Raw genomic sequence first — 20,485 nt, forward strand, 5'->3', positions numbered from 1 at the left:
AATTACATACATTAGGAAATAATAAATAAAAGCCTGAAGCCTGAATATAATATCAATACAATATTCCAAGATTTAAAAGGCGAGGGTGGTGTAACAGCAGCCTTTTTGTCAAACCAGCAGTATGGGTTTAAGAATGGCATTGTTTTAATAAAAACAAACAGCAGCCTTACTTCTTTTATTATTGTGCTGTGTGTGTGTGTGTGTGTCAGATTAATATTTGCGGCACAAGCCGATCACTCTGCAGAGTCAGAAATTTGATTAATGCTCAAGGCTGATTTCCGCAACAGCTCTTGTATAAGTCATTAGAGCATTTTGGGGGAAGTTAAAAACTGTGGAGAAAACAAAAGCCATCCATTTACCTCATTAGTGTGCGTGGAAATTCTTGACATGCTTTGAAGAGAACGTGCTTGTGTCGCTACACGAGCTTAAGGGCCCACAGCAGACACACAAGAAAGGCAACCAAACATCCTCACACAGTGATAAACAACCTCGCCTCGGTTAGGAGGTCTGCAAGAAAAAAAAAAGAAAGACTTTGCTCTATTTTTCCAAGTTTCATATTATAAGTTTCTCCATTAATCTTCATGTTTGCCTTGAAGCCAGCATTAACATGGCTGATGACAGGTTTCTGCTGATTCTCTGGTGACAGAGCTTCAGCCCACAAACGTTCAAAGACGCACACATGCACGCGCACGCACACACTCTTACACAGGGTCTGTGCTGGCAACAACGACAACAGCAACAGCATCAGCATCAGCATCAGCATCAGCACCGCCTTGGCAAAATGATATAATCATTTACAAGCAGAACAAATTCAATTTGAAGGGATGACACCTCAGTTAAGTTGAGACAATAATGTGAAAGAGTCAGAAAATATTTTCTTCCAACATCAAGTGCAAAAATTACCTCTGATTAATTATAATAATAGTAATAATACATCATACTTATTACCATACAGACCTGAGTTAACTCTCGTGTGAAATGCGTGTTTGCTTTGGCAGCGTGCTGCGGCACGCTCCAGACACACAAACCTCATTAAAATGATTTGCCCGAGCGCTGTTGTTAATCAAGCAAAGCAAAAGGACAAGTGGGAAATAATTTTATTAAGAAAATCTCAAAACTCCAGTCCCAAGCACTTGTGTTTGGCAGGGATGGACGCGGTGATAATATCACGAGAGTGGCTATCACGCTTTATTTTCTCTCTTTCTTATGTACTCCAGCAGGAACTCTCAGTGCCGTCACACATTTGTACAGAAATCTCCATTTAACAATTTAGAAACTGGACACCTGGAGGTTCAGTTAAGGTTTTTTTTTTTTCGCACTTAAACTTCACCCAAGGTGACAACGTTACGGCTTAAAAATTCCAAGATATCAAAGCTAATTTCAGGAAGGTACCTCTGAGGCAAACCCTTTTACAAATAGCTAGTGTATTGTTGAGGCTTTGAACGTGTCCCTGCTGTGAGTTCCCTCCTCTCTACACAAGACATTATTATACGGCATTTAACCACATGATGGCAGTATTGCACCTGAGATACTCCAAACTCCAACTCGGTTTTTTCAAAGATTGCTGTTCGTTTTCCTTATTATGTTACGGAATGTGTAGTATAGTAATGTGCACTTCTGGTCACCACCTCCTGTCACGCTCTCTGGTGTGACACTAAACTGCCCCGTGAAAACCACCCCAAGTCAAATCTATTTGAGCCATACGCTGGCACTGATATGAATTATGCAGCGGCCATAATGAACTCAAATCAATATAGCAAGGATCTATAATGAAGCCAGTCACACGAGCTGCTCTGAGCAGTGCAGAGCTTCACCCTTGAGGCTGGATCTGTATCTATGGGGGATTTAAAATTAAAAACAAATAACCCTTCACTTTGCCTTTTCTTATTCATGCCATCATAACCCACCGGAATATCTCCCACTACACACTTCAAGCATGTAGGACAACCTATAAGTATGTTGTTTTCCATTTCGGCCTAATAATATTCAATAATATTACAAAAATCTTACACACTGGAACTTTAAATTATCACAAGACATAAAAATGCCTGCTGTACAGGAGCACTAAACCTTAATGGCAACAATAATTATAGTAATAATAATAACAAATGAGCAGTTTCCTTTGTTTTGGGGGCTGATTTGTGTCGCAGCCTTGATTGTGAGCAGTTGTCTTTTCAATTCCTAGCGCAGTGTTCCAGTGTTTCCAAGTGTCTTAGCTGTAGAAAGAATGACATCAGACACCACTTTGTAATTCTGTGTTTTTCATATGTGCGAAAAGGAAATTTGCAAAAATGTTCACAGCCAAGACATTCTCAGAGATTCTCAAAAAAGAACCTGTCGTTGCTTCTAGACACACTCAGAGAAAAATTTATTCATTTGGTAACAGTGTCTGAAAATGAATGGTAAAAAAAAAGAAAAAGGTAAATGATCTGTGTTCATATAACTCGATGACCATCTCAAAGCTGCTTTACACTCACATTCATGCAGGAAAAAAAACGAGTTTATAGGAAGATTACATTAATACTCTCGCTGCTAAGTTGTATTTAGGTCTTTCTGTTATTTCACACACACCGTACATGCTACAGATACATCTTAAACAAAAATGCTTCATACCTAAAGCCCCTGAAGAACAAACCCTGAGCCTCTCAAACCTCAAGAGTCACTCCAACAAGAGCAGAAACTCCTTCAACTTTTCCCAGTGATATGATGTTGCCTCATATATATAGGCGGGGATTCCCTGCCACTTCGAAATTACATTAATTCTTTATCAGGAAAAAAAAAAAAGGCGCACATCACACATCAGAGTCTGTGTCAAACTCTCCTGCTTTAAAAGGAGATTTGGTTCTCTCTCTCTCACTCACTCACTCTCTTTCAAGGAGAGAGGTGAGCTTTCAATGAATCACCGTCTGCTCCCACCGTGTTCTGAACTGTGTCTTCCCTCTGTCAAGCGGTGTGAGTGATGGCGGTGACAGAGGAGACACCTGCCCTGAACCACCGCTGACAGAGAGGAAGAGGAAGAAGGGTGGCCAAGTGGAGGGAGGAAAGTGCACTGCCTGATGGGAGAAATACACAACAAGGCAACAAACTTGCAGAGACTATCACTTATAGTGACAGGCCAGGAGGTGCCATGCTATTAGCAGGCCGTAGGATTTGCCCAGAGCACGGCCCGTCCTATGTAGGATGGATGGGCCTCTCTCTCTGGACTAAATTAATACTGGGAGTCGAGTGAATTGCTTTTGGAACAATGTCCTCCTAAGGAGCTAATCAGACAGGAGTTATCTAGGAGTGCCTGTAGGCTGGTTGGCGTGGCTACAGCACTGTGGCTGTCTGGCAGAAGGCAGGTGCAGCACACCGACTCACAGCAGTTCATTCCCAAGCAGGACAGAGAGAGAAGTGGTGTTGTTCATTAGAATCTGGTGATGATGAATCCCACGCATCCATAAATGCAAGAAACATCCGTCCGTTAATCGTATAAAAGGTTTGAATGACGGACTTTAAACGCGGCAGGCGAGTGACTAAGAGCGCCGGCGTGTGCAGTGTCGACTTTGGTGGCGTTTGGATGAGAAATGCAAAGCGGTGTGGATAGAATAGCCCACTTCGACGACCTCATCCCTGACAAAGACACAAGAAACAGGATGTAGAAGGTCCAAACTCTTGTGTGTGGCCAGCAGTGCTATAGTAACACTGAGCTAATGATGTGCGGGAGAATACACTCTCACATGCTCACATGCACAGTGGAAACCCAGGATTACTTATGGCCACTTAACTCAAAGTGTTGGTGAAAGAAAGCGGTGGGTGTGTGTGTGTGTGTGTGTGTGTGTGTGTGTGTGTGCGGTGCTGCATGGCCTCTCAGCCCGCATGAGCAGCCTGCAAGAGAACGATGCCTCTGGCAAACCCCGGCCCTGGCTTTGTCTCACCCTCTGGAGGACGGCAAACACATTCAGACTGTAATTCACTGCACAAAACGGATATAGCATAGCTTAACAGCCCCGTGAAAGAAAAAAAAAAAAGGATAAACAAGTCACTGACTGTTGTTATGCGGGGAAGAAATATGTATTAAATTAACTCGAAGAATAATCGGCTGCCATTGCTTAAAATATCAAAAAATCCAACCGACATATTATTATGAATTGCATTCTTGGGCTTTTAATCCTGTTGCATCAGGACATCTTTTATTGCTGATATAGTAGCTGGTCAACAGAAAATGAACAGCTTCACAAATGAAACCTAATTTCTCTCCTTTTCTTGGCTTCAGACATTTGGTAAGATGAATTTTCAAGGACAGACGTGTCTTTAGTGGAATGAATAATTCAACAATATACTAAAGTAGTTTTGCTGCAAAAGAGTTTGACATGGTGTAACATTTACCGGCGTGATGTATTTAGATAAAGTAGCTTAGTTAGGAAGTCTCCGTCAAAAAGAAATCACTGCAGGTAACAGTAATATGTGCAGTGACGCGTGAGAGGCACAATCTACTTACAGTATGTATACTGTCAGAAAGCAGAATATGCTCAAAAATGACTCTCCGCAATTAAGCAGAAATGAAAGCTCTCAAGCGCAATTAGAGAGGAAAGAATCCTAGTGGAATTCCCTTTCCACTAGAGAGTGGAAAGGGAACTTGGCTTGTAACCGGAAGGTCACCAGTTCAAGTCCCCACCAGGACGAAAGGGCTGGGGAACCCCTGAGCAAGGTACCTGACCCCCATAGCTCCCCGGGGCGCTACTCAGTGTGGCAGCCCACTGCTCCTAATTCTAGGATGGGTCAAATAAAGAGAATAATTTCCCCTAAGGGGGATGAATAAAGATAAATTATAAACAACGCGATCATGTCTCCACATGGTCACATCCCCCCCCCCCCCCCCCCCCGCTGCTCTGTTTACCGTAGAAGAACTCAAAGTCACAGGACATGATGACATGCAAACATTTGCATCATTCTTTTGTGTGTTTCTAACGAAAAAAAAAAAAAAGGGAGCACAACTATTCAGTGTACGAAAAACTGAATTTTCACCAAGTGAAGTTGGTGGGATTGCATGTTGTGACCATAAAATGTCATCAGCCAGCAGCCCCAGTCCCTATCAGGCAGTCTGCTGCACTGAGCACTCTCCTTTAGCCTAGGGTCCTGGACACCCTCCCCCCCTTCCCCCCTCTCTCTCTCTCTCTCTCACACACACTCTCTTACCTCTCTATCTCTCCCTCCCTTTTACCAGGCTGCAGTGGTCCACCCCGCATCCCTCCCGTCTCTGTCACCCCGGGGCACTCGGCTTCCATAGTGTCAGTGTGGAGGCCGCCGTGTTGACAAAGCAGCAGGCCTTCAGAAGACACATCAAACCCTGTCCCTCCTCCGTGCTGTTCGGCAGCTCAGTGGCCAACAAAAGGACAGGGACTCCAGTTTCGGTCTCAGGCCATAACTAGTCTCGGCAACATGGCCGAGGACAGAAAAAAGGCCCCCGGAGGACACTGTGTGTGTGTGTGTGTGTGTGTGTTCGCCACAAACTTGAACCGTTCAAGACGAGATCCGTGTGTTTTTAACTGACTGTTGTGATGACAGTGTTGTGACGGAGGATTGTAAATATAAAGCATAAGTCAAGGCTGTGGGTTGATGCCATCGTGACACATGCACACTAATGAGGACTGTGGCTGTTCCACGGTGCCAGGGACGCCTCCTCCCGCCCCCCCGGAGGCACGCTGAGTGGGGGGAATGGTATGTGATGCATACCAGATGTGATTGGAGACATCACATTGTTACTGTTAACCAAACAGTAGCTGCAATAAAAGCAAAATATCTTCTTCTTCTTTCTTTTTTCCCCGCTGTTCACACATTCATGACATGATGGTGTGTGTGTGTGTGTGTGTGTGTGTGTGAGACTGGTTTGAGCTCGAAGCCAAATAACACATTTCTTTTATTTATTTATTTTTAAGATTTTAAGACCTTATTGCACCTATGGAAAAACAAAAACATGGCGATGGACACCACAGGGGACAGCCGCCAAAGTCATGATATCAACTCTAACCTGGCCAAACTGAGATTATTTCAATTCTTCACATTCTCACATACAAAGAGACACATAAACGCCTCTGTTACCTGACGGCCTTCGTCATAGGTGTGGAGGTAAAGCTTAAGTATTATGTGATTAGAGCCTCAGACCACATGATGGCAGCAAAAGTGATTCTTAAGCCAAACATCAAAGACTGGTCCAGGGTGGGGTTTTGATTTTGTTCCAGAAAAAGTTCTTTCAAGACCATTTCATGATGGGACCATGTGGTTTGTATGATGACTCTAAACGTGAGTCAGACTCACAAACAGACAATTTTATTCATCCTGATCTATAGGAAATATAAGGTTATCATCTTGGATTACAGAGGGTCATATAATAGACTTAATATACAATATCTCATGTTCAATCCTTGGTTATACTGTATATATTCTGGTAACTGTCTATGATGTACATTCTTTTTGTATAATCGTATTGTTAATGTCTTTCTATGTTGTACTTTCACGTCATGTGGAAAATGCATGTTTATTATAATTAATCTTACTGTCTTTGCTGCGGTGACGCTGGACTAATAAAGGACTAACTTATCTTATCTTAACTTAAATAAAGGTAAAGGTGAACTGCATTAGGGGGCACTCATTCTTTTATTATTATTATTATTATTATTATTATTATTATTATTATTATTAGTGCTATTTACCAGATGTCTGTCACATCATAAGTTGACTGCATGAAAGAGATGCACTGACAGCATCATGGTCACTGCAGTTTCACCTGTAATAGTGGAAATGAGTCATAACGGCAACTCTCGGGAAGCGCACGCTCTGCTCTGTGCTAAGCTTTTTCAGAAAACGTAATTGCCGGTATTAAGCACTTGAGGGAATTCTTCGCTGTGCTTGTTAGGTGTTTGTGTGCAACACAGCCCCACACATTTCTATTAATAAACTGACACCCTCTTACCCCCTCTCTCTCCCTCTCTCTCTCTCTGAGAGATGAACAATAAATGTCGCTGCTGCACCTCAGACACACACACACACACACACACACACCAACATCAAGCAGAATGTCAAATGGCTGCAAGAATGGAGCGATTGACAGCAACCGGGCTACACAAGGCATGCAGATTACTCAACGCAAGTTCTGAATCTTCCTCTCAAACTTTCTCCACATGCCACGGGGGTGGGGGTGGGGTGGGGTGGGGGGGAGTACGGGTGTTGATCTGACGTGCAATGCTTGAAAGAGACTCATGCCAGTGCTCGTGTTTAGAGGGCTGGATGTGACTCTATTGCAGCTCACTGTTGTTCACCTCAGTGCTTACAGTGAGTGTGAAAGCAGGTGACCCGGGTTGTGCACGGATGGAAAGAATTGGATGTTCAGTGGCCTCGTGTGCCTGTCACGGTCTCATGAAAGTTCCTGGAATGTGAGGGTTTAAAAAGGAAAACGCCCTCAGTTGATTATGAAAGAGGAAATTAATAGAGTATGGCATCCAGATTTACCAAAAACCACAACGCAATTGGCCTATTTTGGGGGGATAATATACAAGCTAAGGATGAATAGATGCTTTTCATCCTCTAATCCTGAAGTATTTATTGTACAAATGTACTGTACATAATACATACTGCTGCTAACCAGCAGAGGGCACTGTTTTCAACATCCCTGTGATCAAGCAGCATTGTGTTATGTGCACACAGTGAGAAGCAGAACGTCCTGATTCTCCAGTGTGGGACTATGACCTGGTTGAAAAAATATGGATTTTCCATGAACTTTGAACAGAGAGAGAAAGAAGGAGATGTATTACACTTAACAAATCACTTTGTCTTGATGTCTAATGAAGAGTTTAATTGTGTTAATACTGAATGACTGTGCCATAACAATATTGTAAAAGTGTACCTTATTGTGGCAGCACATGGCCTAGAGGGAAGAAATTGGGCATTTAACTGGAAGGTCGCTAGTTTAATCCTTGGATGGGCCAAAGGCTGGGGGCATTTCTGATTTGTTTGTGGAGTATAACAGCACTTATTATCCTTAGCAACTGCCATAAAGTGCTGTATGTATAGGGCAATCCATACATTGTGTGGTTTCATCCTAAAAGGACAAAGGCGTGGGAAATAAACGGCACAATATTGTCCTCCTCTGTGCCACTTTATAGGCAACACGGCTAATATAGCTCCTGCTTTTGAACCTACAGGCAAACCTACAGATTATTCTTATTCACAAACATGTTCTGCAATTGCTGATTCCATCTTAACCTGAATTTAGAAAATAAAATCCAATTGAAGTTGACCCTGTCAGTTTTTAAACATTTGAAATAGTGGGGAGGGAAGTGTTGAATAAATTGTTATTGCAGTCTGCATGTGCATCAGGGAGATCAGACATCAATAAGCTCATTATTTGGGTCATTTTTTTTTTTTGTCTTTTACGTTTGTTGCAAAAATAGAAATCCAATGTCAGTCCTTTCACCTGCTGAGGTGCTGGTCAGGAGTGCAGATGTTTGGATCTGTTGTGAAATATCAAAGCCGCATGCAAATCTTCACGTTGACCTACTTCTTCCCTTCCACATAGACACTCCGCTAAAATCCATAAATTAAGGAAATTAACTGATGGGGCCCCGGGCCACTTTGTAAGCTATTTAAATCTTTAAATTTACAACATGCCTGCATACTTCATGTAATTGAACTAACTCCAGGCTTGTTTCCTTTAATGAGTAAAAAACCCCACTTTCCCCTGCAGTTTCTACCTCTGGAAACAGCAAATCTGTGCCAGAGGGGGAGATGGCAGCGCTTTGAGGTGCACTGAGGTCTGTCTAATTACCATGACTTCTTTTTTTTTTTGCACACACTTCTACCTCCTGCTGTCAAATCACCAGCATGACTACTTTATTTCTGTTTTCGGAGCTTCACATTTTACACTAGTGTATGCAACAAAAAACAACAACAACAATGTGAACATATACTTATAGATTACATTAGATTGGATTTTATTAATCCCACACCGGGGAAATTCAATTATTACGACATCAAAAAAAAGGTCAGGGGTTAGCAAAGTGACGTGCATGAAATAAACAATTAGATATTGCACAGATTATAATGACACAGTGGATGTTCAGTCTAATGAAGGTGAACTGTTGGCAGGATGTGAGGAATTCTGATCTGATTTAACCTGGTCTAACCCTAACCCTAAACCATGGCACGCAGCAACAAACACGTCCTATGCTGTAGCCATATTTAACTTTTATAAACAGACATGCTGCATACCCACACAAAGGTCGGGAACTCGACTAAAAGCTCATAAACACACAGTCAAAACACCAAGCAATCAAACCAGCAGGTGTATAACACACTTTTTGGTTTTTTAATCACTTTATCTTTTAATCAAGATTTACTTTCACTTCTAATCTCACTCTCAATGTTGAGACCAAAATAATTCACATAGAGCTGGTAATTGCAGACATATTCTTGGATGAAGAGGGTTTTAAAGGTGTGTTAAAATGCCCCAAAATTGCACGAGAGTAGTGCTGAACAATTAATTGAATTTTTTTTTAAATCGCAACAAGATTTGCCACTGTAACTTTTTCCATTAAAAAATCATGACGTGTTGCCTTTTTTTTTGTGCCCCTAAACACTGAAGCGTCTCTGCACGTGCAGAGGTCAAAGAAAAATATCACAGGTGTGATATGGTACTATCCTTTTTGTAAGGAATCGGGGAGATCATTTGAAGTCTTGTCAGTATAAAGAAGTCTTCTCCTAAATGCAGCCATGACTTTGCTGTGTGGACCAATAACAAGTTCCTACACTGGTTGGCGCCAAATATCAAGAAACGAGTGCGCCTCCTCTCTCTCAGGATGCTGGTACAGAGTAATTACTGGGCTCAATGTTGCATCAATTATTCACAGATATTTACCCTGAAATAAACAAACATGCAAATAAATATATAATTTCCTTGGTGTGAGCACCTGCTCTCAACTCTCCCTTTTCCCTTTTTTTTCTCTCCTTCCCCTTGGTGCAAAAGTGGCGCAACACTTCATCACTTTCATTCATTGTGTCGTTCTATATGACGAAAAAAAAAAATTATATATATAAATAAAATAACCCCCCCAAAAAATGTGCCACAATCTTAATTTTCCAAAGGTCTGGAGGCTGACACTGCTTTCACTGGTGAGTGAGGAAGAGGAGAAGAAGGAGGAGGGTGTTCTGGGCAGATATCTCCATCTAAGCCCTGCACTATAATTGAAATGGCGCATTTGGCTGCAGGCGGGTTGTGAGGGCGATTTCTGCAGCAGCATGCATGCATGTCCGTAGACGTCATTTGATTTTAATGGCCTGCAGGAAATTTGGCGTTACAACTCCAGACATTAAGGAGAGAGAGAGAGAGAGACACACACACACAGAGAGAGAGAGACAGAGAGGGAGGGAGAGAGAGAGAGAGAGATAGAAGAAGGGAGAGAGGAAGCGAGCAGGGACACAGGGGAAAATCACCGCATGAAACATTATTGGTTCAAGGATATCTTTTCATTTTCTCAACATATTTTTCCTGCCGAGACTTTATCAACAAGTTACTGCGCCTTTTATGCTTTGCTTGCCTGACTGAAGGACTACTGTGTGGCAGCACCCGGTCCGGCTTTTAAACTTGGGCTCGTTTTTTGGGGGGGGGTGGAGAGATGTGCGCCTGTTATAGCTGGATATGGAATAACTAACTGCCTGCGGAGACACTACATCAGACAGAAACGACTAAAATGATTAAAATGTGGCTTTTTGCTGCTGCTTTAAATCTCCACTAAAGAGACTTGACAGTTACCTGTCCAGTCGGTGTCCATACAGCCTCTAAATCCCAACTTCACATCGTTGGGTTGGGGGACGGGGGGCGGGGGGGACAGTATACTTTTGCCGGGGAAAAAATAAGTTATTATATGTGTACAGTCATAATAGGGGGTATCACGTTTCCTTCCTTGAGAAAATTGCCTGAGCGCGAAAGAGAGAGAGAGAGAGGGAGAGGGAGAGAGAGAGAGGGGAGAGAGAGAGGAAGGAGTTGAGCTAATTGTAGCCTAATCCCTGGCCCAGAGGCGCTCGGGCAGCCCGGAGCAAGAATTCTTTTTTTTTCTCCCCAGCCCTGCTCTGTTATTTAGAAACGGATTACTGTGGCTATCTTCTCCTCATAACAAACACGCGGGCAGTTTCACTTAGGCGAAAAAAAGGCAAGAAGCTGAAACGCGAAGCAGGATTTCCAGCAGGAGCGCACCACGATCTCTTTTTTTTTACGCGTATCCAAATAAGAGCATAGAGGGGGAAGGAGACCATCTCATCTATGTACAAGGTAAGGACGCTTCCTGTGCGCTTTGGTACAAAGAAGCTTGGTGAGGACAGGTCGAGCCAGCCTGGCTGCAGCAGGCTTTAAAGCTACACACACACACACACACACACACACACACACACTCTTCGCAAGCGTCCACGCATCCCCGGCCACTGCGACCTATAGTCATATTATTTAAAAGGAAACAAACATCAGTTTAGTGCGGTGGGAAACAAGACTTGGCTCATCCGTGCGGCAGCGTAGCTGATCGTGCCGGAGCTGGATGGTGGTGGTGGTGTAGTTGTGTGTTGTGGGGCATTTGGAAGAAAATATTGTTTGAGATTTGGGGGGTTTTACGCGAGCAGCAGCTGGGACTGACCACCTGCACGGATTTCTCCTGGACTCCTTACGATGTTTGAAACGGTAGGCTGAACATTTAATAGTGATTTTTTTATTTTATTTTACGCACGGTGCAGACAGTTGTCCCCCCCCCCCTCTCTCTGTTCCTCTCGCAGCCCGGACGCGTAACGCATGTGACTTTTTCTCTTTTTTTTAATTTATTTTTATTTAATTCAAACGCGTTGTTTGAATGACGTGTCGCGATTGTGGTTGGTTTTAAATTGCACACAGCGGGGATACGGCGCCATGTTGAGCTTTTGGGGGAGAATTAAAGGAGGCAGCGCACGGGGTCTGTGCTGTAGTGGTCACTGCGGGTGCGGCGATTATTATTTGCGCAAAAGAAAAAAAAAATAGTTTACAAAACGTGTTTGGTGTGTGTGTGTGGTCGCGGTGTGAACTGCGGGGTGGATGTGACCACCGTGTCTGGACAGGGTCAGTGCGAGGCAGCAGCAGCAGCTCAGAAGGAAAGTTACAACTGCTGTGATTGTCGCGGAGGAATGTGTGTGTGTGTGTGAGAGAGAGAGGGACAGAGAGAGAGAGGGAGGGAGGGAGAGAGTACCCCCGTTTTCACAAGTCTTTCCAAGTTTTTTCTCTTCCCTTTCTTTTCTTTTCCTGGGATTTGAAATGTAATCCCATCCTCCTGTAATCGTATTAACTGCACATGATACTGCTGTGAGGCGGACACCACCCCGGAGAAGTCACATCTCCTGTCTCACCTTTTGTTTGTGTGTGTGTGAGTGTGTGTTCAGTTTACACACTGAACGTATACAGTGTTGGGATCAGGGAAGGTGTGTGCGTTTAAAGTTTGGACAATAATACATAAATAAACTGCATGTGACCTTCAAATATTTAAAAAAACAAAACAAAACAAAAAACAAGATGCTGTGACGCTGTTTCATAACAACACGTTATTTCGTCTCCTGTCGTTGAGCTGTTGGATAATCCGATTCATTACGATTGAAGCGGTTTACACCTGCAGCCGCTGGTCAACGAATCCAAACGAATCAATCGAATAATGTTTTGAAATGCACGTGACAACACATGTCTGCACAGACACAGTTGACGTATGTGTCAGAGGTTTCTTATGAGTTTGGCCTGTGACTGTGTGGAGGATGACACTTTTTGACGCATGCTTCACAGTTGCGTAAAGTTTGCGTCTCGAACTATGCGACGGCACAAGTTCATCCGTATATAGTTTGATGAAAAGCTTCACCTTCATGTTTTGAGCGTCGAATCTATACGAGTTAATTTACGTGTGTGTTTAAAAAGGAAACGTTGCCCTCCCCTCCTCCCTCCCTCCTGCCTCCCTCCTGCCTCCCCTCCTCTTCCTCCCCGCAGTGTTTTCCTCCCTTGCTCTCCAGATTGGTGTTTGGTGTGTCTGGGCGCATCACGTCTCACACATAAGGCGACCTTTAATTAGAATATTGCAGCAGCAGTTTGTTTTATTCCCCTGGAGGCTGACACCTAGCACCCTCCCTCCCTTTCTCCTCCCCCCATCTCTCCCTCTCTCTTTCTTTCTCCCCTTCTGTATATGTCTACCTCGCTCTATCTAATAAGCATCCTCCCATCCCCGCCTGCGGTCCTGCATGAAAAGATGCAAACATACTTAATTAGAGCGGTGGCAATAATTTCCAGGCTAAATATGCGACCAAACAGACATGGAAGTGATCTGATACCATTCACAAAGGATATGATCTGCTCCCCTGCGTGTGTAGGATCACGCTGCTGAGTGGTGTTTCTTTTCTTTTTTTGTGTGCCTTTCTTTACCTGTAGTGTAGTCCCATGGCTTTTCTGTACACTTGCTTTCAGGAGGGAAGAAGCATGTCACGGCTCTCGCTGACCCGGTCCCCGGTCTCTCCACTGGCCGCTCAGGGAATCCCTCTGCCGGCTCAGCTGACCAAGTCGAACGCCCCGGTGCACATCGATGTCGGGGGACACATGTACACCAGCAGTCTGGCGACCCTCACCAAGTATCCAGACTCCAGGTAAGACACCACCACTACTACACAACACTTCATCACTATCCTCTATTTTATTATTTGATGGAGAAAGTTGTTGACATCTTGAATTAAATTGTTACAAAGAAAATAGATTGAAATGATTAATTTCACATTTAAGTCACAGAATTATTTATTGCAACATTTGATTGCCATCTGTCTAATTTGATTTGTGCTGTTATCATAAATCATCAACTTCTTTCCCTCAACAACTATTGTATCTTCTCATTTCTCACGCCTTTCTCATTTGCTTGAAAAAAGGATTTATTTGATTGCTTTTGTTTGTTTTTATCCACATTTTTTTTTCTTTCTTTTCTTTTTTTAATTGTCTAATAAATACCTTCCAGGCTTTTATTTTTAGCTCCTCTCACACTGTGTAGCTGTGCTTGAATCCTCAGCAGCTGCCAAGCTGACAGCTATACTTTCACACGTGGTGCTGTTGGTTTAAACACCACTGTTTGTGTGAATTTACACACACAAAAAAAAAACCTCACATTTCCACACGAGTCTTTGCAGTTTCATAGCGACGGCAGTTGGTCTTTTGACGGGAAAAACAGTGACGTGTATTTGTGTCCCGGATCCCTGTCATCAAAACTGACGCGGATCAGCTTCAGATTTGATTCAAATCTGGCTCTTTATCCTGTGATATATTGATTTTCTTGGTTATTTCAGTACCGGCATTAGCTTTATCAACAGCATTTGTGTTCTGACACAGGGATAATTTCAAATACATGGACTATAACAAAAGTTCTACCTGTATTTTGCACATTTTTATAACATTTCTTTCTAATAGCTCAGAATGGGACAGCATGTTTCAGCTAAAAGAATGCTTTTCTATCCACTGTGTGGTAACAGAGAAGGTTTGTTTGCTCTAAGGCAAACAGGGCTTTTATTTTTGATGCATGTCCATTGGGAAGGTTTAGTTGGAAGATTCCACGTAATTCATGTTTTTAGCTCAGTGTAGGTGACAACAAACAAGGGTACAAACAAAAATGTACCCTTGAATTTTTTCCCCTTTAACACTGCGGGATATTTTAGGCTCTGTGTGTCATTCACTACGTTCCGTCTTCAATACTGCGTCAGCTGACTGAGCTAGCCACGTGAGCCAAGGTAAACATACCGGGTTGTTAGAAAATCTGCCAAACTGGCTACAGAAACAATCCACATAATCCCCTGGTAATAGAGTCTTGATATTCACGCAGTCCATTGACAGGAAATCCCTGACAGCTCTCCTTCTATTCCTGACAGTTACATGTCATGAGGAACATAAAGCTTGTCCCAGACAATTGTTTTTGTGATTAAGAAGCTTTTTTGCCCATAGTGTCAGTGTCGCATCAGGTAAATCCTGTGGAAAGAGCTATGCTGATATAGATATTTATTTTTATTATTATTATTTTTAAATCAGATCATTATTAGGAGGAAGTCTCGATGACTGAACCCTGTTCCATTTATTCTCTGCTACAGCTTCGTACTTGACAGAGATGTTATTCAGAGGAGGACATGTGCAGGGCACCGTGCAAATGTGGTAGAGTCATGTCAGTGCAACCAAACACTGTTTGTACAGTGAGAGTAAAGACCGGATACCAGCGCTCTCTTTCACTCTTTCACACATGCTCTGTCATACCCCCCTTTCTGTTTCTGTCTCACTCTGGAACACACACACACACACACACACACACACACACACACAGACGCACACACACACACACAGACACACACTCCCATGCACTCACTGTTTTTCTCTCTCCCAGCCTCCTCAGTGTACAGTTGGCCTCGGGGCTCTACTTTCCACTGGAGCCAGTGGAAGGAGGGGCCCTTTTGTGTGAATTAGGATAATGGCTGACAGCAGAAAGCAAAACAATTACACTGGCATCGCCTCGCATGCTGCGTTCAACCATATCCGGTCAGGCCAGGCCTCGTTGGCAAACGTGAAATCACTCTGAATAAGAGAGCAGGGTTAAAGAGTTTAAAGTTGATGATTACTTTTAATAGATTGGCCCCTAAATAATGCAGCGTGCCCAGAGAAAGTTAGTCTAGTAACTAATGTGTGGTTATTCATCTTCTTTTGTGCCGGCCATATTAAGGGACAAGGGTCATGAAACATTGATGCTCATTCTGCGTAGCTTTCCAAGAGGACAGTCTAGGCTGTCACTTGAGCAGAAGCTGAGGAAATTAGGGCAAATGTCCCAGAGACAATGGAACTATTTTGAAAGCACCACTGGACATTTTCCTCTTTAAAGATGAGGCCTTCGTGTCATCTGGTGATAAATCTGCTCCGGCTCTTTTATTGGCCCCTTTGTGTGCAATTGTTTACCTTTGCAGAAGCTAAAATCAGTGTAATTATTATGGCAGTGGATTTGTCAGTCTCCACCGTGTGTTAGATTTTCGAAAAAACAGATTTTTTTTTAGCTATTTCACAAGCTACCGCTAATTACTTCAAAATTGCTTTTTTTAAAACAAGATTTCAAACAGGATGGATGGTACTTACACGTGCATGCCAGGTGTTTCATGACACCAGCTTTGCAACTAGTAATACTATTTTGGCATGTGACTTTAAAACAGATTTTATGAGCTCCTCATTCACAAGTATCACATGCAGCGCTAACATCAGTGGGATGGTAAAAGAAGGTCACAGAGATGTGGTGTTTCTTTGGACAGATTCTATTAAGTATGGTATGGATGTCTGTCAGTCAATCAAAACAGAAACAGAAAACCTAGTTTAATGACATGGTGAAGCAGCATAGAATAAGGGGAATTGGAGCTTCGGCAGCAGAACACGCAGCAAACAGCAATGAGTGATAAACTACATCCAATAAAATGCAAAAACAAAAAGACTAACTAGACTATACAACTGAATACTCCTGTCCTAACTCTTAGCGTATTGTATTTAAAAGGGGGTTTGAAATAGACGAGAGTATAAAACAAATATAAAACAATAAACAAATGTCGTAGCGCGTTTGTGAAGTGCTTTCCGGCAGACATAGTCAAGAGTCTGATGTGTGTCCGCTGTACATGTCGGTATGTTCTGGTGGTGCTCATCAAATTCAGTCATTCTGGATGACGTCATTAAAAGGCAAAATGGAGCGGTCCATTACCTGGAATATAAACACGGATTTCTGTGGATTTAATGAAGGTCAGAAATGACCTCTATAGGTCGTTAAATACAGAAATTTGATCATCTTAGGTGTTAATACAGGGTCCAAATTCATTGAGCTTTAGCTGATTTAAACCCAGTCATATACTGTAAAATTATATTATTCATAAAAATGTAAATGATTATCCTTTTTGGGTACATTTTTTGAGAACTCGCTGGGATTTTGATTTTGAGTTGTAGTTGTTTCAGGCCTCAGATTCAGAGTCAGGGACAGTGGACATCTGCGTTTGAACTTTCTTATTTCCCTCAGAAGTGTTATTGTGGTGAGCCTATGATCCCTGGGTGTGTTTGTTTCTCTGAGCAGGAATTTAATAGTTGGGTTTTTCCTCTGTGTCCATTAGGCGTCCAATAGTGTTACAGTCTGTTCTATCAGAATCAGTGATACCTGTCCCACCTCCGGCTGCTCAGTGGCTGTAGTGGCAGATATTGGCCACCCACTGCCCCCTCATGCCTGCTCTTACTTCTTTGCACTGCTGGACTGATAGATCTGAGCTGCTCCCATGTCCTTGATAACCCTTGTACACCCACCAACTCCCTACTTCTCTCTGTTTTTCTCTCTTCTTAGTTCTGTCAAAGCTCTTTTCTTCTCACTCTTTCCATCCGTCGTCTCTTTCTTTTTCCATTTCCCCATCTTTGTCTTCCCCTCCCCTCTTCTCTCTCTCCATCAGTGTCCTTGTCTATTTGTGTACTTCCCCTTAATTGAACTAGTATGTATCCCCATTCTTTTCTGTCTCCCTACCTGTTAAGAGCAAATCCCCCTTCAATTCGGGGATTTAACAGAAGGGGGAAATGAGGAGGCCAACAGAGAAAGAGAGGGGTGGGTGGGAGTGAAGGGACTAGAGGAGAGGGAAAGAAAAAGAAAAACAGGCAGCATTTTAATTGCTTTTTAAAAAAAAAAAAAAAAAAAAAAAAAAAAAGTGGAGATGAAAAACAGAGTTAGCCTGGAGGGGTATGGTGAAATTCTAGCTGGAAGAATTGCAAGACCATATGAGAAAGGAACACCTCGGGCAAAACAGGGAGATGAGTATTGGTTTTTTATAAAGCATTTTGCATCGATTTCCAGAGAGAAAGCGAGTAAGGCAGAAGGATGGAGACGGAGAGAGAAAGAGAGGGTGAAAGAGAGAGAAAGGATGGTAGGAGGGGAGAGGGAGGGAGAACCATCTTTGCTCTGCTCCTTCACCCAGTCAAGTCAAAGGAAAAGAAAACGGGGGGGGTGAATTTGATGTGATAGCTTCAGTGTGTCGTGCCAACACATCAGGGCCAGGAGATACCCGATACAACCGTTACACACACTTTTTTTTACGTGGACGAGAATAACGTAAATCGTAAATGCGGTGAAATGAGTCTGTGAGTGAATCCAGCCTCGCTGTTTGTTTTTTTTTACGTTCCCACTGTCTTATAATAGAGTTTGACAATGCCAACGCTGAAGCAGTGCTCCGTGTATGTGCGCGTCAGTCGGCGTGTTTGCAAATGGGTTTTACAATTTTCTTTGTCAGACAACTTTGTCAGCCGACCTCGGAGCTGTTACTGTGATTAAAGAGCTGATTACATCAAAAGTGATGATAATAACAGCGACGCAGAGCGTGCCAAGAGCTGTTTCTCAGAGAGACAATGGAGCTGTGCAGTGAAAACCGTTTTAGAGGTATAACATGCAACAGATTTTTATTTGTAAATCACCAGCGCAGGTTATTTGCACTGCGTAGACGTCCCAGTTTCCTCTGTTTTGAAGTGAGTAGTGAAATTAAAGCCTTTTTGCTTCTTCACTCACACTTCACAATGTTTTTACAACACGACAGTGCTGATTATTTATAACTGGAGATAGATATTTTGCATTTGGAAACAAGCAAACAGAGGGTGGAGGTTATTAGAGCCACAAGGGAGGGACAAGCGGTAACGACCGGGGGCATCTGGAGGCACAAAGTGGTGATGAAAGTTTCAAGATAACAGCAATTTTCACTCTTTGCCTTGATGAACCCCCTGTAGCTTACTTCAGCTAAGCCCTTAATCTTTTAGTGCACTCGTGGAAGAGGTTAACCGCTGGATACTAGGAAGCGACAGCTGTATTATTACACTTTTGTGATATTTTGTGAAAGCCAAAAAAACACCCAATATTAATTAATTTTGTAATAGAAAAACATTTATTGAAGAAATGCTTTCATTTCCAGGTATTATTCTTTTAATATGCCATGATCAATATAAATATGCAGACATTTTTACAGAGCAACAAGTAGACTTTACTAAAGGCATCTTTGTTTTAATTTCACCCAAATGTGCGTGAATTAACAAGAATAGTTTCTACGGATTATTGTTAAAGATAATTTGGAGCAGTATTTGGACAGAATTATAGGGAAAAAAAATATACAGTTTTTCCACTCATTTTAAGAGATAAATGTGTCATGTGATCATCAAACGGCCACTCTGAGACACATGTCTCATTTCAAGTTGAGATAAAATTGACTAAAAGTAAACATCAATGTCATTTCCTTCAACGAAAATAAAAGTCCTACGCTGCTCTTCATTGAGTTTCTGTCATTAATAATAATCCATATTTTAAGTGTAAAATAATCCTGCATAAGAAAATATATAATTTTCCAGCATTGTAACTGAATTTGAAATTAACAATCACAGCAGCATCACAAGGATCATAAGGTTATCCTTCACTTGACCAAGTGGAAGAAATATATAATATATATATAATAAATATAAAATAATAATCAACATCGAACTGTGGCTGAATTAAATGAAGACAGCATGGCGCGGGAGCGTAACTGCCCGATTTCACTTAAACAGTCATAACAAAGTCCAACTGCAAGACGTTAAATGCATTTCCCCCCCGCATGTCCCCGTGCATTAGTATGTGGCACTGGACCACACTCTACCTACCCGTTTCATTTCCAGCCCTCTGACAGATGCAATAATAGAGCTGTAATGCTACATTCATGCCATTAATTTCTGTAAGTACAAGCAGCAAAGCGCGTGTGTGTTGTTGTAATCTTCCAGCAAAAGGGACACTTCAAACAAGTCTGGAATGGAGAAACTGTGCCTTAAGCCCCTTGTTTCAACTTGGGATGCTAATGCATTTCAAGCTTAGTGCTAATAAAATTGAAAAATAAATGGAGGGTAATTGTTTCATGCATTTGAAGGGAGCTGGCTCATTCCTGTGTCTGTGTGTGTGTGTGTGGTTGCCTGCTTGTGTGCGCGCCTGTGTGTGTCAATTTCAATTTTCAGAATCAGTCGTCTGTTCAATGGCACCGAGCCCATCGTGTTGGACAGCTTGAAGCAGCACTACTTCATAGATCGGGACGGGGAGATATTCCGCTACATTCTCAGTTTCCTCAGGACCTGCAAATTGCTCCTTCCAGAGGACTTCAAGGTATGTGTATCCGCAACGCAACATACCGTATGATGTTTTTCCCTGCATCATTAGTTTGAACAACATAGTAACATTAAAAAAAAAAAAAAGCCTGAGTATGTAAAGCCATCTGCCCAAACATGCAGCGGCATTGTGCAGAATTCCTGATTTTCCTAAAGATATAAAACACTTCAGTGTGACTATGTTTATATTCATTCATTCCCCCTAATCTCTCAGGGATCGCATGTTTCCAAAATAGACCTGACACCACAGTAGTAGCGCTGCCAGACTTTTGTTTACCACAC

The 20,485-nt window shown here is 42.5% G+C and overlaps 1 protein-coding gene across 2 annotated transcripts in view; it reads left to right on the plus strand.

Moving 5' to 3' along the window:
* The first annotated feature begins 10,897 nt into the window (after nucleotides 1-10,897).
* The window catches only part of LOC131459763 (BTB/POZ domain-containing protein kctd15), a 28,506-nt gene continuing 18,918 nt past the window's right edge, over nucleotides 10,898-20,485 (plus strand). The window contains exons 1-3 of one of the 2 annotated variants that reach the window (XM_058629857.1): nucleotides 10,898-11,302; nucleotides 13,487-13,662; nucleotides 20,057-20,201. In XM_058629857.1, coding sequence (XP_058485840.1) covers nucleotides 11,294-11,302; nucleotides 13,487-13,662; nucleotides 20,057-20,201 — 330 coding nt within the window. In that variant the 5' untranslated portion in view covers nucleotides 10,898-11,293. Of the gene's footprint in view, nucleotides 11,303-11,484; nucleotides 11,702-13,486; nucleotides 13,663-20,056; nucleotides 20,202-20,485 lie in introns of those variants that run through there. The other variant, XM_058629856.1, reaches the window with a different exon arrangement.

This window comes from Solea solea, chromosome 5 (genome assembly GCF_958295425.1).
Source record: "Solea solea chromosome 5, fSolSol10.1, whole genome shotgun sequence".
In the NCBI taxonomy this organism is placed as follows: Eukaryota; Metazoa; Chordata; class Actinopteri; order Pleuronectiformes; family Soleidae; genus Solea; species Solea solea.